General features: G+C 47.5%; 1 protein-coding gene across 4 annotated transcripts in view; it reads left to right on the top strand.

Annotated features, from left to right (window-relative positions):
- The window catches only part of LOC119393117 (dihydroorotate dehydrogenase (quinone), mitochondrial), a 215,094-nt gene that overhangs the window by 147,059 nt on the left and 44,489 nt on the right, over nucleotides 1-23,546 (top strand). For 3 of the 4 annotated variants that reach the window (XM_037659938.2, XM_037659939.2, XM_037659941.2), the window contains one exon: nucleotides 21,681-21,840. The exons of the other annotated variant lie outside the window; for it this stretch is intronic. In XM_037659938.2, coding sequence (XP_037515866.1) covers nucleotides 21,681-21,840 — 160 coding nt within the window. The remainder of the gene's footprint in view (nucleotides 1-21,680; nucleotides 21,841-23,546) is intronic. 4 annotated transcript variants of the gene reach the window in all.

Here is a 23,546-nt window from a genome sequence, read left to right as displayed (position 1 = left end):
TATCTCAGCCACTGAGATTAATAATCCGTCGTGATACAGGCGAGTGACCTGTGCCTGAAAGCTGGCGCCTACTCTGTGGCAGCATGACTATTTTAATGCGTTGTAGAAGCAAGCCGGAACAATAAACCTTTTGACAAGCTTACTGTGCGGAGTTGAGCTTGTACGAGCCTATCTCATATGTCCAGCAAACATGATCACGGGTGAAGTCGAGCTTAAGGTCAAGGAACCCGACAGAATCCTAGAAGGGAATACCACGTGTTATGACGACGGGCGACATTCTTCAAATATTCGGACCATTTGTGACAACTCAGAATGCAACTCCGAGGCACCACACTACAAGATGTGGGAGAGCACGCGCGCCCATTTCCTTTCCTTAAGGCTGGCGCGATCGCGAACTGACGGCGGGAGCCGAGGGACCACTAGGAGAGGAGCACCGTCGCCCTTTCCGGACAACCCCTTCTTTCCCGCCACTCCGCGCGCCAATCCTCCCATCCCGGCTCGCGGGAAAGGGAACTCGCCCTGCGAGGGAAACAACCCTCGCGGTGGGGAGGGACACGGGAGGTGAATAAAACTGCCGACCAGGCAGGCAGACGGTCTCTCGTGCCCTGCTGACCTGCGAGGTAACACCTCACCGCCCCGAGACCCGCCAGCCGACCATCGACCGAAGGCGTAAGCGTTACCCTTTGTTTACTACGAGAGCGGACTAATCCCTCTACGCGACATTTACGCGTTATTGCTAGCGTAGCAATAAACAGTTGTTTGTTGTGCTAGCCTGTTGCCTTATTCGCCCGAACCCGTCGTAGCTGCGATGACTCGCGCTACGGGAAGGGGACGTTGACTCGTGCACGGTACGACTATTTGCGGCTGGGACCGGAGCTAGGCTTCTGCACCAGCCGTACATAGAGCGGACCCCTTCAACTGACAGCTTTGAAAGATTCAGGACAATTGCAGTGTTGTCGCTGCATCTGGTGCGTTTCGGGGAACGTTGAGGGCGGAGAAAGCAGGTCAGATGCCGCCATACCATTCCGACGGCCCTGCGGCTCCAAGCTGTGAAAGCCGATCATAACAATGCTCGCGAAGCTGAACGTAAACGGCAACGCCACAAGCGTTGCACTCTCCTTCGCAACGGCACTATGGACGCTCGTGAAGCTGAACGTAAACGGCAACACCGGCAAGCGAATCTCGAAGCTGCGAGGCAACGCGAAGCCGAAGCGCAACGAAAACATCGAGCTAGAGGGGGGGGTAATATAAGCGGTACACAACATATACACAACTCCACACACAAATGAAACACACACGGAAAATACAAATGGAACAATGGAAACACAAGTGAACACCCAGCACTGCTTCGCATCCCCACATGGTTCCCTTTAGTGGGAGGTGTAATTTTTTAACATGCCGCAGAATGGTGAGCTTAGTCGACGCTCTCTTGGCTGTAACACCACTTTCTCTGATTAGGCTCTCACTGTTAACTACTGCAGCTGCCACAAAGGTTTGTCTAATCATTGATCATGGACGTTAGTCGTCAGGATGGAGATGTGCCAGCAAGCGTCAACTTGGATGCATCCACGTTAAACGGTGCTATAGCTGCCAAACCCCAATAGACATTCAGCAAGCTCTCTTATATTAATCTATAGTAAACATTCAGCTACTTTCGCTCCTACACAGAACGCACGCGGAAAGAACAATAAACAAACAAAACCAATTTCCGCGTGGCTCTGCCAAAACTCACACAAAGCCTAGCCTGGCCTATCCTTCCCGCAAGCTCTCAGCTAAACGCCTATGGTTCCACTATCCAACACGTGGGACACCCTGACTTGATGTTTCCAGACGTCCACGCACGACAAGGAACGGAAACACTACAAACACTTTTTGAAGTCAGTTGCCGTAACTCTATTCAGGACACCCATCCCTTAAGCCCTTAACTCGCTCTGATACGTACAGTAAAAGCTCGTTAATTCGGATTTCTAGGGACCGGAAAAAATGTCCGAATTATCGAATGGTCGAAATAAACACAATAAATGCACGAGTTTTTTCAACATACCTTTACTTAACAAAGTAATCGCGGATGCTTGTCTGTTTTCGAGCAGAAATTCGCGCGGACACAATTTTTCTGAGCCTTTCAAGGTGCTCAGCAGCTCGCATGATGTCTGCAGTACCGCAAAAGTTTCACCCGTCGTCCACGCTTTTCGGTTGGCACGGTAATCCACGGGAAGATTGTTGATGTTCTTAAAGCAGCGTGGCTTTTGAACCTTTCCGATAACGAGAAGCGGCAAGCGCTCTGTTCCCGTCACGTTGGCGGATAAAAGTACAGTTACTCGTTCCTTGCTTCTTGCCGCCGATTGAAGGATCCCCTTTCATCACTCTTCATCACTTCTTGTCGGGAGAGCCCGTTATTCAGAGCACGCAAAATTTCTACTTTGGTGGTGAAGTCCTTGGCCTCGTACTTGGGCCGCTTCGCCGGCGTTGCCATCGGCAGAGAGTGCGGTCGCACGAGAAGTGAGCACAAAAGCACCAGTAACGATCAAGCTAAAGGAGCTGTACTGAAACGTTCCTCGATAAATCGCGATCAACAATGCAGCACACCAACGGGAACAAAGCAACAAAACCCACACGCGAAAAAAGGGCGTTCAACCAGTCTAATCCAAGCCAAGTCGATAATTGATGTCCATGGCGATGCTGCGTTTGAGCTTCACTTTTGTTCCGAATTATTCTTTTTTCGTTTTCGAGACTCGCCAGCGGCCCGAAAGTCGCCGAATTATCCGATTTGCGGTCAAATCTGTCCGAAATAACGAGCGCCCAGTCTCATAGAGTGATGCGTATATTTACAGGGACCAGATGACGTGTCCGAATTAACCGATTTTCTGAATTAACGAGAGTCGAATTAACGAGCTTTTACTGTATCGCTAACCTTCCGGTAGCTAACAGGGCTTGTTGCTGAGCTAGTCTGTTCGTGTCTTCGCTTCGTCCCCGTCTTCTTTGCGTCATTACAGTTTTTCCGGTAGCTAACTGCACAATGCATATCGGCTAATAAAAAAAACATAGAGCGCTAAAGAAAATAAAGTTTAATACTAGTTGAACTAAACCGTCAACAGTCGCAGACACTACAAGGAAAACTAATTCCTAACTAAAATCACCAAACAAAAAAAATTCTTTTCAACGAATCCTGAGTTGACATTCCATGAAAAGCTAACAGCTGTCCTCAACAACTTTTCAGGCGTGCTCGCAGTGGTCGCGCCCAAAAGGCTTTTCCCGTGAAGCGGGGTGTACGATACGCATGAAAGTTAATCACCCCCTCTTTGAACTTCACTACGTTCCTCGAAGCGGACTTGCCTTTGTCGCCTCCTGCTACCTCGCGAAGGTCACCAACCTCGCGGTGTCGCACCTGGTCCAACGCTTCGCGAAAAAAACGGGGAGTTCCTTTGCCCTGAGACACTTTCCGCGAGCCATGTGCTTCTCTTTTCTTTTTCTTTCGGCGGCTTGGACGCATGCGGTAGAAACCTGTCAATGATGACAATCGCACCTTTCTTGCAATTTCGCGCCGACGTCTGAACTTCTTGCTCAAACGCGTCGTGACCTTTGCTGCATTTCTGTCTTTCAGACGCTTTCTTCTTTTTGCCCGCTTCTTGGTGCAAACTTTGGAGCCTTCCGTCCACCTCCGATGCTCATCAGCTGTCTCACGCGCAGTCTCGATGATTGCCTATCAATTCATCCTCCGACCGCTTCCGCCGTACACTGCGCTGCGCTTTTCTTTTCTTTCTGACCTCTCGGACGCATGCAATAGACACCTGTCAGAGATGACAACGGCCCCTTTCTCGCGATTTCGCTCCGACGTTTGAAGCCTTTCCTCAAGCGCGTCGCGACCTTTGCTGCATTTTTGTCTTTCGGACGCTTTCTCCTTTTGGCATGCTTCTTGGTGCCGACTTTGAAGCTTTTTGTCCGCCTCTGACACTCATCGACATCGCCACAACTTTCGCCAGCTGCCTCGCACGCTCCACGTTGATTGCCTTGCAATTCATCCTCTCCTTCAGTCACGGGCAGCCCGAACGGTCCCTCAGTTTCCCCGCGGACTACCGGAAAACGTACACTGTCCTCTTCAACTACTGTTTCTGTCTCGCCACCCACGCGTTGGTCGTGGCTTCCAACCCATGGATCAGCAGCATTTAAGACTTCCTGGATCTCGTTGCTTTTAATCTCCGGAACGGACTTACAAGGTGTGGGACATGTCGAAGATTCAACCGTATGGTCACCAAAACAAAGGCCCTTTCTCAGAAGCATATCAGAGTCATTCGAAGAGGGATTATGCTTGGGCAGGTTTTGTGACCCGGCAGCCTCAGTAACGGGTAGACCGAACAATCCCACAATCTCTCCCTGGCTATTGACCTGTGGATCTTTAGCGTTTTCTGCTCCCTTAATGTCGCTGCTGTCCACCAAAGGGAGAACATTTCTAGGCTTTCGGCAGCCGATTGAAAAGTGATCAGGCTCTTGGCAACAGTGGCAGACGACCGGCTTTCTAGCCTCAAACGCCTTCTGTTTCTTGTTTTCTTTTAAGGTGGCGGTCCCACTCCAGTGGCCAGCGCTCGACATTTTAGTCATTGTTTACTGGCTCACTGTGCTCGCTTTGCTCAATGGATGAATATGACTTGTGTTGCATTAGAAAGTTTACGTTCTCCGCTTTCTAATGATAGCTAATATTGTCGCCTAGTCTGGAGCGTTCTTTCATGGCAACGAAAACAGTGTGAGCAAAAACCAGCGTTTTTGCTGTACAAGCCTTCGTTGTACTGCCAGTGCAGCAAAACTGTTCAACATAACGAAATGAAATTTGCTGAGCCTTTTAATGAAGCGTTATGCAAGGTTTCTATGAAGAGATATTGCCAGTAAAGCATTTAAAAATTGATGCACGCTCCAATGAAAATGGGCAAAACCATGAAAGTTTATGAGTAAATAACTTTTTTTCTGCTCTGTGCAGAACAACTATATTGAATGGGCTTCCAGGCTACAATATACTTTATGTCTATGCGAAGTTGTTTGGTGTTCTGATGAACAGTTCTTGAATTATTACTACTTCAATTCGGCAATTTATGGCTCTAGTTGGTCAGGCATTACCGACGAAGGGACAAAACTATCCAAGCTGAAACTCTGAAATCTTCAATATTCAAGCAGGAAGCCTTTCTCTAGGTTTCTATGAAGAGAAAATTGTCGTAAGTTAATTAGAAAATGTGTAGGACAGCACTAAATTTAGCTCATTTTTCTGCTTGCCAGGTTCGTGCATACTTACATTTTTTTTTCTTTTATAGGCTAATTCACAAGTACTGCACATTAGCAGGACCATGTAGTGTCTTGTAATCACTAGTACTCACTAACTTCACGAAGCTGTGCTTGAAACAAAAGATTTTCAGGAAAAAATAAATCTCGCAAACATTTTTTGGTGGTGGCGCCATCTGTGCAGAAAAACATCAATGTGTTTCACGTCAGTTCCGCCATTCGTCAAAAGTGGCGTCTCTAAACATTACTAAGCCGCCAAAACACGGACGGGTTATTTCTCCAGACATCAGTGGCTAAATCTAGTCGCCGCGTCTTCAATGCACAATGTAACCCCATGAGACTGGTGAAAAAGAAAGAAAGGGAGAGAGATAAAGAAAGAGGGGAAAAAAGCGTGTTGCCCTATACATCACGAATGCATAGCCAGCAGGTTAGGCTTTTGTGCCGAGGATTCTAGGAATTGCTTGGTTGCTCTCCTTTGTACTCAGTGACTGTAGAAGCGTTTTTGAAGGACACAAAGAACTTGACCTTGTCTCATACTTTTGAGGCTCGTAGGACAGTACCTGGAAGCCTGCTTTCGCCTCGCGGGCAGATGACGAGTGTTTGGCAGTGTACGTGTGTTTGATTATTTCACGTGACGCCGGTTAAACAATGGACTTTTTTTCGGGAGACCAGCTGCGCAAGCGAGGTGGTGGTGACTTGACGCTCGCCAAGTTTTTGGGGGGTCACAGGGCCAAACAGCTTCTATAAACGTTGCACAGGGCGGCGACAGGTGTGAACTGAGGGCACCTGGCCGTCGTTTGCAAATTATCCCGAAAAATACTAGGCCCACGAGATATTTTTACCGGTGCATGGCGGATAACTTCGGAGGCCACGGACCCCCAGTTTCGATTTTAGTGATCTACACTGGCGGCGCTGTTCGTACCAGCTGCGGGAAAGATAAGGAAACGGCAGAGCATGTTCTGATTGAATGTGGAGATATCCACCCAAGTGTACGTTTGGGCACGAGCCTACATGAAGCCTTGGGTTTTAGGGACAACAATGGAAAGCTGAACACACCCGCGATTGAAATCAGTAAGAGACGGTTAGAGTATTGGTGGCAGAAAGTTAGAAAGGGCAAAAATAAACATTGGGAAAAAATAAGGCCAGTCTGCCGTAAAGGGCAGAGAATAGGCTGAGAATTTACGTTTTTTTATCGAAAGGTAGATTTTATCGAAGTAGAGGCATTAGGCCAACATAAAAAAAAGAAAAAAAGAGATTTTTTTCGTCGAGCCTGGTGGCACACTTGTCACCACGTCGTTATAAAGGGGACGCTCATAGCATCCATCCAAATAGTGACTCTACTGAAAAAGGCCCATTAGCACTTTGCAAAATAGTGAGCGACCCCTGGCCAACGCGCTTTAGACTAGCAGAGGCCTCTTGACGTCATTACACTACGACGGAAGTGGAGGCCGCGTTCTCAGAAATGCCCATTGCTACGCGCTCGTTGTGTACTCAACGGCGCACGGCGAATCCATTCGTTCATGCTGTCTCCCGTTTCCCGAAAGCGCCGACAAAGCAACTCCGTCGCAGAGGGTGTTGCCCCTGGCGCCCACTTTGTAAACACCTGTAAAACTTCTCCTTCCCTGACTGCTTTTCTCGCTCTAAGCGTGTTCACCCCTCCACATTTATACGAAGGTGCAGGATCAGCACCAAGGCTTCTCAAAACGTACTTCAGGAATGTCACGCCTCATTGTAAGTTTTCTCTTTCACTGAGAGAAAGGGGAAAACGAAAGAAAAGAAAGACGGGGATTAGTGGTAAATGGAAAATAATTATTCGTCTGCTAGTCTGTGGTTGAGGCTTTCGTGTGGAAAACAAGCTTGCTCGCATATGCGCAGTAACTATTTTGCAAGCCGTCGGTTAGCGAGCCATATTTCCCCGACTGCAGTGAAAACTGCGGATGGCTGCGTGAGCTCTACTGTTCCCAGCCGCACGTAGCAAAACAAACGTGACACGTCCCGACGCCTACTGAAGTTTGAAAACACAGGAATCAAGCTTGGACTGCGCGAAATAGACAACACGCGCACAATTTACGCTATATCAACAAATAACTCTAGCAAAGCTAAATTTAGCAGATAATCCTTTTGCTCATGTTGATCATGTGATGTCTTATTTTATAGGTACCCTTCACTGACCAGAGCGCGCAACGTCGCCCATTCACGTCTCAGTATCGCCGGCATCGGCCACCATAGACACCTAGAAAATGAGGCGTTCACAGAAAACAGACGCACTCAAGCGTGCCCCTCCGATGGACCTTTTCAACAATAGCTCACTGGGTGCAGCCATAATCCCCTCTGAGCCCCCCCCCCCCCCCCCCCGCACCCCAAATGAAAAATGCGGTGCCGGGACCGATTTTGCAGCTTCCAATCGCTAAGACAGGGGTCTCAATCAGCTAGCGTGCTGCAATCACGAAATTTAGTCCCACAAGTGCCGAGACACTGAAGATGGTAAAAACATAGAGGGGGCAGGCACAGCGAATTTGAACAAGATGTCGCCTAACGTTGTCATTGAAAGAACGCCTTTCCGATATCCTATATACGGGTCATTTATGAAAGGGCTTTGACGCCAGGTTTTGAAAAAAATACATCGATACTGATTTCCACCATGACTAAAATCTGGACGCCGATTCTGAAATATAGAATCTTCGTTCCACGGTGAAGTTTCAACTCATACTAAGCGCATGGGGTGCTTCACGAAAAAAAGAATGCTTGAGACCAGTCCCGTCTTCCGTGCGAAGCCGTGGGCACCCTTTTTGAAACCCTTGCGCTAAGTTGCGTACGCTGGGGCTTCTGTCGCATCTCAAAAATATCAGTCGGCAAAACGTGAGAAAAAAAGTTCTGTTCGTGAGTTTTCGCGATGGTCATCCCATATGCTGGCGCTATGAGTGCTCGCATCAGTGAACGCTTGCGAACTTCCTAAAGCAACCGTTTTGTGTGATCATTTCGTTTACCACACCACTGTGCGGTGGCTCTGAAACGAATGAAAAGATCTGCAGCACCATGTGCGCGAACTGATTGATGAGATTCTGACAGGTGCGCCGTCGCATTCGTGAAAACTCGTGGCAAGTGCGCAGGGGGTGTGCGAAATATATATCCCAATAAAACTCGCAAAGTCCCTTATGCAGTTTTTGTCTAAGAGGATTTGAACGTCGAAGCCGCCTTCTTTTTCTTTTCAGTCGACTGCATTGATGCCCCCACCGAAAGCTTTCCGCACCTCACGCGGTTTGTCAGTTCCTCGGGGATCTGCCCACCTTTGACCGAGCGGCGATGTCGTGATGACGTCAACCATTTTTTTGTAGCACTCGTGTAGAAGGCGCGGGCACTTTTCGCGCTTGATGAAGCCTCTAAACTTTGCCAGCCATGCGTCAACGAAAAAGGACGCGGCGATATGCACCACTTCAAGCAGAAGCAAGAAAGCCAGAAAAAAAAAAACGGTGAGAGGGAGAGAGGCACCTCTTTTGTGGACAGTTGCACGGGAGTACAAAGGCTCTCTGGTCTGTGCTTTCTTTTTTTGGGGGGGGGGGGGGGGAGCGGGGTGAAGGAAGGCGTCACGCACATTTGAAACGTTTCAAAGGAGATTATGGAATTACGGAAGCAGCGGCGCCCCTGAAAAGAATGGATTAGTTTCAGCAGGGACAGGATCTTCGCCGTCGCATGCTACGACGGCGGAGAGCGCATTTGCCTCTCTTTTTTCCAAACGTGACTTAGTGGCGTCTTCTGGTGGCTCAAGAAGAAACTACTCGCAAGATGGCGACGGTAGAATCGTCACCTTAAGCTGCTCTCTACAGTTGTGGTCTCGGCAGGAGTGTCTTTCAATTTCTTATCGGAGGGTGCTCTCCCGTTAATTGGGTTACTTGGTGCCTGATAAATTCCTACTAATCGTCTTTTGTAATTTCTCCTGTCTATCGGTGTTTTTTGCCTTTTTTCAATTTCTTCCCAGCACTCCTCAATTTCATCATCCTCCGCACCGCATTCCTGAATTGCCTTAACTGCGGCTTTCTCTGACTTCTCCCCGCCTCAATTCACAGCTCTTCACATAGTAACAAGAGGTCTGGTTTCTTTAGTTTGGTTACCAAATCCATCGTATTTACGAGCGAGGACTTTCTTACAAGCCGTGACGTTAGAAAGTGAACAAGCGAAGCCTATACGCACGGAAACATGACTGCCGGTTTAGAAAAACACAAAAGCTAAAACCTGGCAAATCTCAATGAAAGTCAAGCACTCACCATCGCTGAAGCCCGAGTCAAGCATAAGACATCCTGCCGCTGCCAACCAGTTGATGTGGTTGGGAGTCTGCCCATAGGACCGGGGAGCAGCCAGGCCTCAGGGAGAAGTAGAGTTCAGGAGCCGGAGCTGATAACAGGAACATTTATTTATATGATGATTCGGTAGCGTCGTCGCGTAGCGTCGACATAGCCTCGATGTAGCCTGCTTGGAGCGTCTCAACGCTCGCGTTATAATGCCTGGACCTTCCCAGGATTTCCTGTTGGAGAAAACAATCAAGTCCAGGACACTCCAATCAACACGTTGTCTTCATCTCCGCCCACTAAAAGAAAAGTAAGCACCGCCCTCTTTGAACCCCAGGAAAGAGGGAAGCGGCGCGCCTGGACAACGGACGGTGCCCTGGAGGCGAACAAAAGACACAATAGAGTACTATACACACAATGAAGGGATCCCGGTGGTGCACATTCCTGGAAACAGGCTGCGTTGTCAGGTGCAGTCTTTCTTTACCTCGATCGCGTTGCCAGCGCAGCTGACGGCCAGCTGCCGGTCGGGTCACAAAGCCACAAAAGACCGCGTAGTGTGACAAAGCAGTGCACAAGGGACTGCCTCCTCCGAGCAGCCTTGACTACAAATAGTTCATATTCAGGCCGTAAAACCATCAAACTCATACAAGGACGTCCAAAGCGCTTGACGAGGTGCACTGACAGCTTTGAAGGATTCAGGACAATTGCAGTGTTGTCGCCGTGTCTGGTGCGTTTTGGGGAACGTTGAGGGCGAAGAAAGCAGGTCAGATGCCGCCATACCATTCCGACGGCCCTGCGGCTCCAAGCCGTGAAAGCCGATCATAACAACGCTCCCGAAGCTGAACGTAAACGGCTGCAAGAGTTGCACTCTCCTTCGCAACAGCGCTATGGACGCTCTCGAAGCTGAACGTAAACGGCAACACGAGCAAGCGAATCTCGAAGCTGCGAGGCAACGCGAAGCCGAAGCGCAACGAAAACATCGAGCTGGGGGGGGGGGGGGGGGGGTAGATATAGGCGGTACACAACATATACACAACTCCACACACAAATGAAACATACACGGAAACATACAAATGGAACAACAATGGAAACACAAGTGAACACCCAGCACTGCTTCGCATCCCCACATGGTTCCCTTTAGTGGTAGAAGGTGTAATTTTTTAACATGCTGCAGAATGGCGAGCTTAGTCGACGCTCTTCTGGCTGTAACACCGCTTTCTCTGATTAGGCTCTCACCGTTAACTACTGCAGCTTCCACAGAGGTTTGTCTAATCGGTGATCATGGATGTTAGTCGTCGGGATGAAGATGTGCCACCAAGCGTCAACTTGGATGCATCCATGTTAAACGGTGCTACAGCTGCCAAACCCCAATCGACATGGAGCAAGCTCTCTTATATCAATGTGCAGTAAACATTCAGCTACTTTTGTAAGGACACGTTTTACTTTCGTGATATACCGATTCCTATGATGGAAGGATCAACCATGTTTTTTGTCTTTTCTCCCTACTTTCCTATCAGCCACTCGCGAACAGTCTCTTACTTATTTCTACCGCGGATGTGTTTACCTTTCCTTTATTGTCCCCTAAACGCAAGGCTTCACGCAGGCTAGTGTCCAAACATATACCGGGGATGGATATCTCCACATTCAATTAAAACATGCTCCGTCGTTTCCTTAGCTTCTCCACGGCGTATACATTTTTCTTTTTCTTCAGTGAGTCATTGTTCAAATAGTATAGTCCTTCCCTTTGAACTATAATATGCTTCCCTCCTTACTTCGTCTTTGCGCTTTCAGTAGTTACTCAGAGCCGCTTTTTTCATAGCTGCTATCCAAACCTCTGACTTTTCGCTTAACGCTCTTTGTTGCCATATCATTTACACTGTCCTGTAGCAGTGGCGCAAACTAGGCTGCTCACGTGGGTTTTGGGCCACGGGGCAGGCTGCACCTCGTGCTTTTCTATCAAACGGTCGTGGCTGGCAACAGCGTTGGCAGCGGTAGCCACGGTAGTGCAGCAGGCATCAATGCAAAGCACAGCCGTAAAGTTAGCTTTCCTTCAAAAGGATGTTTTTTGTGCACATGAGCGTGCTGGACAAATAGGGGTGTTAGTGGCAAGTTCCAACAAACGCGCAACTCTGTTGCCTAAGGGGAAGATATCTCTACCTCAGTTGCCTGAATGCCTCACCAAGACTGCAATGTTGTAACAGAAGAGTACCTGTCAGGTCGTTCGTCTTAAAGGGACCGACAACCACTCGGAACATGAATTGAGAGATAAACCCACTAATAGAGGTGATTGTCTGTTGTATTGTCTGAAACAAACACTGTTTTTCTCGTTAAACGCGAATTTATATTTTTTCTTGTTCACTCAAAATTACTTTTGGCGCCTCTGGCGGCAAACAAGTGAACCTGCACACGTACCTATCACGTGACCTTTTACTGCTGTAGGCTATTAATTGTCTCTATATGAGCGTTGAAATACAGCACACTTTTTATTATAATATTTTCCAACATAAAACATGCATATCAATCAATCAATCAATCTGATTTTTATTGACAAACCAAAGAAAAGATTACAAGATATCTGGACCGTTAGCCTACATTGGCTAGTGATCGGTCCATATCGGAGTACATAAAAGCAGCTTAGCAGAGCATATTTAACAATAAACACATATATACACAATTATTTATACATATAACTGTTCACATATGCACATACATACTACATACATAAGCGCGTGTACATATATGCATTTTCACAACATACCCAAATATAGTTTGTTTCATCATCATCGTCATATATAATAAGTGACTGGGTAAAAGCACTAATTAGTGCAGGAGAAAGTGAGAAAAAAAAAAGAAGCCTATTTATATGTCTTGATGCTGCAAGCAAAATAATTTCACACTGTGCTTAAAATTTCTTGCCACTTTAACTTCTAAGGGTAGTCTGTTCCAAATTTTAGTCCCATGAAATTCCAATAAGCGTTTTCCATATAAGTTATAGCTTGTAGGTAAGTTAAAATTGCCATTCGATGCGTGTCTAGTGTTTCGCGATGGTATTGTAAATAGAGTGGAGGAGAGGGGAAAGCTAGTGCCTATAATTTTCTGAACAAAAAGGGCAACCTTATAATCGCGAAGTGCCCAAACTGATAAGATTTGTTGTTCCTGAAATGTAGTTTTATATGAATTTCCATGGTTTCCACCTATTATGCTTAGGGCTCTCTTTTGTAGTCATAGTAATGGCTCTAGGTATGTCGTATACGTTACACCCCACGATTCAATACAGTAGCCAATATGTGAATGACAGAAGGAAAAATACAATGTTCGAAGCACGCTGGGGGGAAAGCATTCGTGTGCTTTGATTAAGGTATAACAACCGTAAGCCACCTTTCTACAAACACTATGAATTTGTTCTTCCCAGTGAAGGTGCTGGTCAAAAAACACTCCTAAATATTTAAAAGAAACCACTTGTTCGATAGGACTGTTGTTCAGGTAAAGTTGCATAGACGCCGTGTCAATATCCTTTCGCCTTGATCGAAAAACAACATACTTCGTTTTCCCTGAATGTAGTGTCAATTTATTCTGTATAAACCAGTTGCTTACGTGTGTCAATTCAGACATTATGTTGGCTTGCAGTGTTGACAGACTATCTCCTGTGAATACTATGGCGGTATCGTCCGCGTACATTAATGCTTTAGAGTACACTAGTGTTTTGGGGAAATCATTTATGTACAGAGAAAAAAGTACCGGGCCTAATACGGATCCCTGAGGCACTCCACACACTATTGTGCTGTATGCAGATTCATTATTGTTAATCACCACTTTTTGTTTGCGCGAGGACAAGTAGCTCGAGAAGAACTGGAGTGAACTGTCACTGAAGCCATAACTTTCAAGTTTTTGTAATAGTATGTCGTGGGGAACTGTATCGAATGCCTTTTTAATATCTAGGAAGACTGCTATTGCGATTTCACCGTTGTGGAGCGCGGTGATTATATTGTGCGAGAGGGTTAGAATGGCTGATGCAGTAGACCTAGCGGGAACGAATCCGTGCTGTTGTGGGCATATGATGTCGTTGATATTCAATCGTTTGCACTGAGCAGAACAGTGGCACTGCATTCGCTTGACGTATGACCTGATGCTCATGAGTGGCAGCATGAACGTTGTTAGCTGATTGCCGAACGGCACCTGCCAACATGTTGGAAAAGTACGAAGAGTGCCTCGCAGCCTCCCAGATGGCCTCCAGCGATGAATTGCCGGAACTAATTGTCAAGGCCACGAGCACCTAGCTCGCGAGGCGGTAAAGAGATCTCGCGTGACAAGTGCTCGGAACACTTATTCTACCTGGTTTTATTCCGATAGCAATTATATGGACACTCGGCAGATTTTTGCCGTCGCCATCGCCGTCATGCCCCGGATATGTATATGTATGTATATATATAAAAGCACAAAGAAAAATAAAGCAGAAGAAAAACATTTCGAAGCACCCGACCGGGGATTCGAACCAGCGACCCCTCGTTCCGCAGTGCGCTGCATTAGACAATTCAAACACACGCCATGTTTGCTCCGGCGAATTATCTGCGAGCTATTTATATACACCATTTACTGCTGGTGGTACGCAGATCTCAAAGGAGCTTGCGCGTGTTTTCTATCACGCAACGCTCCTACATTTTCTTTCAATTTGAAAACTGCCCTTCGGACGCGCACAACAAAGTGGCCCCTTTCTGTACACACTTCATGACGTGGAACAAAAAAAAAACACTGTGCACACCTTGCGTCAGACGCCCCCGTTTGGCAGAAGACGCAGAGGGCTCACTCCACGCGGCGCAGTTTAAAAGAGAAAAAAATATCTAAGCGCGTCTGATTCTCCATTGTCGTCCCTTGCAGCGCGTTGATCAAGTTGTTAGTTCATGTTCATTCACAGTTAGTTCACAACGTTCACAGTTGGTAGTTCACGCTTGTCCTGTGTGTACCTTTGTGTTCTTTTCGGGAGTCCTTCTTTGTGCTTCATCGGCGCACTGCAAGTATCGAGCTGCTTGTTGTTCTTCATGTGACATTCCAGTTTCTTGCTTTCACATTCATTGCTTCCCCCTTGCGGCGAAACTGTGACTTTTTTATATTCCAAAACTGTCGAAAATGTCAATCTCAAGGTGGTTAACCACAGTTTCACCCACTCCTGTTAAAGCATTACCTTGAGCATAATGCGAGGAGGGCTATCAGCATCGCTATAGCTTCACAGCTTTGCTGGAGCATGTGTACGTACAGTTTAGGGGCTTTTCAGATTGAAAAATACTGCTAATATAATAACCACGCACTTTTGGGATTAACAGCTGCAGCTACAAACACTACGAAGGGTGAGCTTTCTATTGCGCCATAAAAAACTGGGTCGAGAAAAATCAGTTGTTGGTCCCTTTAAGCAGAATTTTTTTTTCATTGAGTTTATGGGTGTCACCGATCTCGGAGGCGTGTGCGTTGGAGAGAGAGAAGGCGCAGGTAGGCACAGCAAACATAATTTAATTGCACACTCACCCACTCCTGTTAAAGCAATACCTTGAGCATAATGCGAAGAGGGCTATCAGCATCGCTATCGCTTCACAGCTTTGCTGGAGGATGTGCACGTACAGTTTAGGGGCTTTTCAGATCGAAAAATACTGCTAATATAATAACCACGCGCTTTTGGGATTAACAGCTGCAGCTACAAACACTACGAAGGGTGAGCTTTCTATTGCGCCATAAAAAACTGGGTCGAGAAAAATCAGTTGTCGGTCCCTTTAAGCAGAATTTTTTTTTTTTATTGAGTTTATGGGTGTCACCGATCTCGGAGGCGTGTGCGTTGGAGATAGAGAAGGCGCAGGTAGGCACAGCAAACATAATTTAATTGCACACAAGAAAAACTATAAGGAAAACACTCAAAACAATTAACAATGAAAATCTTACAAACACTAGAGCAATATGCGAAAATAAACACAATTCTCAGTACTTCTACACCTCCGACTCGCGTCGCTACTATAGAGTCTGTCTGGCCATTTAGGCCTCGCCAATGGAACACTCTTACTTGGTTCCGTTACACGCCATAAGTCCAGCCTCCGTTGTGCTGGTTCCCCAGTCGATGACGCCGACGATCCTCTGTCGTCCCGATGCATAACAGACCACGAAGCTGCCGTAAGCCTTTTCCCAGTCGCTGACGTGGCGAGGCGTCGCTGCCGCTTAGGCCTAAGTACGAGCTCGGCCCCTGCTGTACTTGATGACGTGGCGTCCCGGGGATTGTTGCTGGCTGAAGCTTGAAGGGGGACTGCTGCTGGTGCATCCGGGATTGCCGCAAGGTGCTGCAGCACCTCCGAGGAGCCTCGCCCGAGCGTTGTCGAGGTCAACGGCCACGCCACGGAGTGCCAGCATCACGGCCTCCGGAATCGAACGCCCGCTGCCTTCCCGTTGACAGAACGTAGCTGCCAATGCGACCTTCTTCCCCAGTAGCCACGCAAACAATGCCAGCTCATCGAACTGCTGCCTTCGTTTACGGCTCATGTCACGCGCATCGCGCCGTGTGCTACCCTGCACGTGCTCGTGCCTGTTCCGCGTGCTTCTCCTCCTACTTCGTCGTCCATACGTCCTCTCCTTACTCATGACATAGGCCCCCTTTTTTGAAAGTTTTTTTTTTCCTAAAAAAAAAAACTCTACTCTTCTTTCTTTTTTTTTGTCATGCCCCTCTTCTTGTCAACTCACAGGCCTTTCCACTTGACACTTCACCACATACAAACTTGTCACACACACCCACTTCGCTGGTCACTTCACAACACTGCTATATAAGTCAATTGTCCCTATCCCACTATATATCCACCACACACATCAATACATCACCATGTATGTTGCACAATTTCATCCTCTTAGTGCTATCAAGCTTTGCTTTTCCCTGTTTTACCCTCTGCACCTATTTTGGCCGCTCAACAACTTCTACTCATAAAATCTGCCCCCACATTTTCTCTCCCTTTAATATATTCTACGCTAAATGAGTATTCTTGCAGTGCAAGACTCCATATCATTACTCTTCCATTTGTCAACTTTGCCCTGTTTATGAACTCTAACGGTTGATGATCCGTCTGCACTTTGAAATTCTTTCGGAAAAAATCGCTGCGAAACCTTTTAATATCCCATACTAACACCAAGCCCTCCTTTTCCACGGTCGAATAATTTCTTTCTGCCTACTCTCCCTTTTGGTACTGTGCGCTGACCCCCATCACAAGACTTCACATATCTTATAACTTCTGACTGAATCCCAGGCAAAAAGAATTCTTCTGTAATTCTAGTCAGCGTGTTCTTAACTCCCTGATGCCCTGCCATGGCACTGTCATGTCCCAAGATAAGTATCGCTTTCCTGAAAGCTTTGGGTACCATCAGCTGTTGTACTTCCCTTCCTGAACTAAACTGGCATCTCCTATACAATAGTCCATCGTGTATTTGGAACTCAAATACATTCCTGCTTTGCTGTTTCTTGAATGGTTCCCCTACCTTCTGAAAACAACCCTTCAACGATTCATCCTTTTTCTGCTCTTCTCGGAACTCCGTAGGGGTTACATCTATACTCTGCATGGTCACCACCTTCAATCTTGTGGCCTCTGCTTCTCTCTTTCCTGCCACTCTCGTAATTGCTGCCAATGCCACTTCTGCTATTGGCGGCTGCACTTCTCTTACTCTGTCGTGGCATGATTCCTTCTTACCACTCTCCTTTGGTTCCGCTACTCTACCACTGGTTGTATTCTGTTCATCTACCACGTCCCTGTTGTTTTCCCAGTTCGTATCAGGCTCATCTACTTTCCTGACTCCCGGCACATTACCCAAAATCAGGTCGTACATAGGCTTCTCCAAGCACTTTGCTGTCACCCAACCTGTGTAATATGGACTTGCAACTTTTATCCGAGCTTCTGGAAGCCTTCTCACCGAACTATCCACCAAAATGACTGTTGCGTACTCCCCTGTTAGATTCGATTCGTCTACTAAGCTCCTTTTCACCAAAACAATATTTGTGCCTGTATCTCTCAAAACTCACCCTTTGTCCATGCACCTCTCCGTCTACGACCGGTAACCATTCTCCTTGCGAGTACAGCTTAATTTCGTTCTTTCCTGACTCTTCTTTCTGTGCCTGTTGCCCTTCCACGCTATCCCTCTGTGAGTCCATTATACGAGCTACTTTGTCTGTAATCCCAACTTCCTTCGTGCTACCACTGTGGGAGTCCACTATACAGGCTACTTTGTCTGTAGTCCCTGACCTACACTCATTCGCCCGGTGTCCCCTTCTATTGCACAACTGACACACTACTACTTGTGGCTGTGAACGACCATCTCCAGCTCGACAATTCATAGCTCGGTGCCCAATGCGGTTACACAGGAAACACCTGAGTGGTCGCTGTGACGTGTTCGGTACCCCCTGAGGTCTACCCTTTGTCTCATCTGTTCTTGCTTTGTCACAGCCTTCATTTGCCTTCCCTAGGTTTCTAAATCCCTGGGCCTCCAAATACTGATCGGCATGTTCTGCTACATCATCAAGTGAGGCTACCTTTCGTTCTTTCAGGAAAACACTTAACCTGTTACTGCAGCAATTCAAGAATTGCTCCACGACCATGCAATCACGTACACCTTCATATGTTTTTTCTACATTCGCCATCTCCATCCATCCTTCAAAATAATTTGACAAGCGGCACATAAACTGCTTCGCTGTCTCTGCATTCTCTGGCTTGCACCCACAAAACCGCTCCCGGAAGCCTTCTGCCGTCAACCTAAATCTTTGCAACAGTGTTTTCTTGACTTTATCATAATCCATGGAGTCATCAGCGGGCATTCGGCCAAAAACACTTAAGGCTTCTCCTACCAGACAAAGGCTGAGTGCTGTTGCCCACTCCCTTCTGTCCCAACCTTGACCCCTGGCGATCCTTTCAAATCTGTGTAAATAGGCATCCAAGTCATCACGTCTTTCATCGAACGGAGCCATTAACTTCCTCGGACATATGCGGGTAGTTTTGGGTGACTGCGAGCCAGAGGATGCTGACATGACACTCTGGTCATCCTGCGTAACACCATTAAGTTGCGCTAGTTTCAGCTTTAATTCGAGAAGCTCTTTTTCGCGTTCAAATTCGCGCTCCTGTTTCTCTCGTTCATACTCGCGTTCCCTCTCCTTCAGTGCTATCTGCTTATCCTGTTCTATTTGGGCATTTTCAAAAAACTTCGAAGTCTCCTCTTTAGTCATTCCTAGATCTTCAGCTACCGCCGTCAAGCGCTCCCAATCCATCTCCGCACCAACTTATTACCAACTGAGAATCGGTGACTGGGCCGGATTGAATCCTGGCAGGCTCGCCAATTGTTTTGTCACCGATCTCGGAGGCAGTCAATGTCGCCGACGTGCGTTGGAGATAGATAGAGAAGGCACAGGTAGGCACAGCAAACATAATTTAATTGCACACAAGAAAAACTATAAGAAAAACACTCAAAACAACTAACAATGAAAATCTTACAAACACTAGAGTAATATGCGAAAATAAACAAACACAATTCTCAGTACTTCTACACCTCCGACTCGCGTCGCTACTATAGAGTCTGTCTGGCCACTTAGGCCTCGCCAATGGAACACTCTTACTTGGTTCCGTTACACGCCGTAAGTCCAGCCTCCGTTGTGCTGGTTCCCCGGTCGATGTCGCCGACGATCCTCTGTCGTCCCGATGAACTGTCGTCCCGATGCATAACAGACCACGAAGCTGCTGTAAGCCTTTTCCCAGTCGCTGACGTGGCCAGGCGTCGCTGCCGCTTAGGCCTAAGTACGAGCTCGGCCCCTGCTGTACTTGATGACGTGGCGTCCCGGGGATTGTTGCTGGCTGAAGCTTGAAGGGGGACTGCTGCTGGTGCGCCCGGGATTGCCGCAAGGTGTTGCAGCACCTCCGAGGAGCCTCGCCCGAGCGTCGTCGAGGTCAACGGCCACGCCGCGGAGTGCCAGCGTCACGGCCTCCGGAATCGAACGCCCGCTGCCTTCCCGTTGACAGAACGTAGCTGCCAATGCGACCTTCTTCTCCAGTAGCCACGCAAACAATGCCAGCTCATCGAACTGCTGCCTTCGTTTACGGCTCGTGTCACGCGCATCGCGCCGTGTGCTACCCTGCACGCGCTTGTGCCTGTTCCGCGTGCTTCTCCTCCTACTTCGTCATCTTCGTCGTCCATACGTCCTCTCCTTACTCATGACAATGGGAAACGAAATGAATGTTCCCATGTTCTGCATAAGGTAAAATTTGTCTTAACCGAGTTCGCCTTAATGGGAGTTTACAGCCTCTTGCATTAAATATGGGTGTCATAAGTGCTGTGTGGTGCCATACAGCAGGCATGGACTTGGAGAAAAAAATTCGGCAGATCCCACGTACCGTGGGAGTCGATGTTATGCGAAGCATGCGGCGGGTAGGTGACTGTGGTGTAACTTTTTTTACTGAGCGACATGTTACAAAATGACGCTAAAGATTTGTATATATTTTATACGCACACATATATATGTTGAAGAGCTGCATATGTGTTATATAAGCAGTTGTTTACAGTTGCGTAACGCTGCCAATGACAACGTGGGTATTACCAACACCAGAAGCGGTAAGCTGATATGTAGTGCTTGTACGTGTCCCGAGAACGCACGCGCGTTTCATGAAACCGTGTACATGTGTGCAAGAAGTTCTTGACAGTTCTTGAACAAGGGCATCATCACCGTGATCAGTGAGCACCAGCAGCTGGTCATGACTTGTTATAGGATCCGGTCGTGATCGTGGTGAAGAGGGGTCCATATGTATTGAAGTATGTGGTATAGTAAAGCTGTTGGAATTCGTGGATGCCTCGGTCATTTCGTCGACAAATTGTCTGTCGACAGAGCCGGCGATATGTCAGAACCTGAAGCCACCTTTCGCGTTGGTGAGACATAGACCGCCGAGGCTCGTAGGCCTGGATAGTGCTACGTAGACCAACATCAGTGGATGGTGTTTGTCCTATTCGTAGACTACCTGGGCGTATGTGGCCTACGTAGCCTAGTCTACAAATGGCTGTCAATCAACCTGACATCATCCTCGGTCAGCATGAGGCCATCGCCAAGCCTCTTAAGAAATGAAGAGGACACTTCGTCGTTCTGGTGGACGAAGTGCACTTTACGATGCGGTGATGTGGATATCGTATGTAACTTTCGTTAATGTATTCCTCCGGGGTCGAGCAATGCTTCAATATAGCTTGCTGAATCATAGGAATACAAACGTAATGTTTATTAGACTGCTATAAAAGCGGAGCCAACACTGGAACTACAGACGTCAATCTGATATGACGCCCGTATCGTAGGAGTACACATCGTAGGAGTATCATGTAGTGTTTATTGCTTTCTTGTAAAATTAGATAGCCAGCACCACAACCACAATTGACGTTGCACCGTTATTACGCCTGCGTAGGCTGTTTTTCCAAACCAATTTATAGACCTGGCATGGCTCAGTGGTAGAATACCTGATTGCCACGCAGAATGCTTGGGTTCGATTCCTGCTGGGATCCTAATTTTCATTCGTTCCATTCGTTAAGTCAACGCTGCCGATCTTGGTTTTACTTAACTCTCTAGCATTTAAGTTACCAATGTCTGTTCTCGCCGTTCCTGGGTAGACATAAACTGTCAATCACCTGTGGCGCATACCCGTACGCCGCGGCCCGTGGTAAACGGGTATGTGCCACACGTGTCTAGTGGAAAGGGTTTGACGACGTACGCGACAGGATTTCAACGTTATTTATGTCATGACCCGGCAGTCATATTCGTCAAATCCTCTTACCCTCCCATGCAAATTTTGGTCTACACCAAGTTAAGGAGGCGATCATGAGAGCACCCAGACGTAGGCGGCTAGATAGATAGATAGATAGATGGATAGATAGATAGATAGATAGATAGATAGATAGATAGATAGATAGACAGACAGACAGACAGACAGACAGACAGACAGACAGACAGACAGACAGATAGACAGATAGACAGATAGACAGATAGATAGATAGATAGATAGAAAGAAAGAAAGAAAGAAAGAAAGAAACGCTCAAAGTGCCAGAGGTTCGCTAAGAAATGCTTCGCATTTAAAAGTTATGTGTGATTTGCTCATTCCCTTGCAGGATCCATACCAATAGTGGGCGTTGGAGGTGTGTTTTCTGGTGAGGATGCGTATGCTAAGATCCGGGCTGGAGCATCTGCCGTACAGTTGTACTCTGCGCTCATCTACAATGGTCCACCGGTGGTGCGCACAGTAAAAGCACAGCTGGCTGACCTGCTCAGGTGCGTTATTCACAGGATCATTGCACACTGCAGCAGATGCTTCAGTAGGCACACTTTCGGCAAACATTTTCAGAGGTTGCTGTGTTGTGAAACTTCTGTCCTTTCATGAGCACATAAATTCCTTTAGCTCACTTATACAGTCCATCTATTTTGCTCTCTATTGACCGAACTTGCCCACAATTAAGCTACTTCCACCCACATATTTTATTTTATTGCGATAGCAATTATATAGACAGTCTTGGCTGGTTTTTGCCATCGCCGTCGTCATGCACTGTATATGTATAAGTATGTGTATAAATTATAAAGAGGTTTATTAGCGGCGACGATACTCGACGATACAGCGACAATCAAGGCGGGGCCGACTCTCAGTGCGAGCTGCGTTCTCTTCGAAAAGAGCCGAAGAGGGCGACCCGCTAGAAGGTGCTCCAGAGGACGACCCATTACCAAGTACGAACGCTTCGCTACAATTACCCCTGGTAGGAAAATGGAGCCACCTGGTGACCTAGCAACTAGTCACTATGAGGGGGTCGTGGTAGGGCTTCAGGCGCTCCACGTTGACAATGTCGCGCCCTCGACGGCGCATATCCGAAGATGGTTCTATGGGTTCGATCAGGTAGTTGACCGGGGTTGTGCGTTCGACGACATGGTAGGGGCCTTCGTATTTGGGCAGTAGTTTGGAAGAGAGGCCAGTTGCAGTGGTAGGGACAGAGAGCTAAACGAGCGCTCCAGGGAGGAACGTGGGCGCAGAAGTGGTGTTGTCACCGCGAATGCTCTTCTGCCGCTCTTGATTATGCGTAATGAAGGTCTTGGAGAGCTCACGACACTCCTCAGCAAGTCTGGCTGTGGCAGAAATAGACGCACATTCAGAGCGATCCAGCTTGTATGGAAGTATCGTGTCGATGGTGTGCGACGGGTGCCTTTTGTACAGTAAGAAGAAGGGTGAAAAAACGCCAGGCCTGCGCTGAAACCACAGCATAGTCACACCGAAAGCTGGAAGAGCGGCGTTTCTAGAGCTCGTTGTAAGCTCTCTTGGGGCTACAATACAACTAGACTAGAAAGGTACCCACTACGCCATAAATCACAATTTTTGTGAAGTTGGGAAGCACCTACTAAGCCATTATTCGTCATTCTGCGGAGAAGCGAGGCACCAGCTACACGTCTGTAAGGCATTATGTGCACTTTGTTGACGCGACGACTGATGACGATGAAGAATTATGGCTCAGCCATTTGTAATGGGTTGGAAGCTTTAAACGGCCCACCAGTTATGTAATTTGCATTGGGTGACGCTCGCTCGCTATTTCCCTCTCCCGTCATGCTGTATAACATACATTGACGTGGGAGAAAGACGGGGGGGGGGGGGGGGAATAACTTTACTGAGACCCCGAGGAAATGGATCATGCGCTCATGGGCTTCCTTGCCAACCAATCCAAGTGCACTTGCGAGGAACCCACTACGCTATAAAGCATTGTAATTTTACTGAGACCCCGAGGAAATGGATCTGCGCTTATAGGCTTCCTTGGCAACCAATACAAGTGCACTTGCGAGGAACCCACTACGCTCTAAATCATTCTAATTTTTGAGATGTAGGGCAGCAGGCACTGTGCCATTTTTCGTCATTTTACGGAGATCCGTGGTACCTGCTAAACGCATGTAAGTCATTATGCGCACTTTGTTGATGCTGTGCCTGATGACGACGAAGAATTATG

The sequence above is a fragment of the Rhipicephalus sanguineus genome, chromosome 5 (assembly GCF_013339695.2).
Source record: "Rhipicephalus sanguineus isolate Rsan-2018 chromosome 5, BIME_Rsan_1.4, whole genome shotgun sequence".
In the NCBI taxonomy this organism is placed as follows: Eukaryota; Metazoa; Arthropoda; class Arachnida; order Ixodida; family Ixodidae; genus Rhipicephalus; species Rhipicephalus sanguineus.
This window is presented reverse-complemented; position numbering and strand designations above follow the sequence as displayed.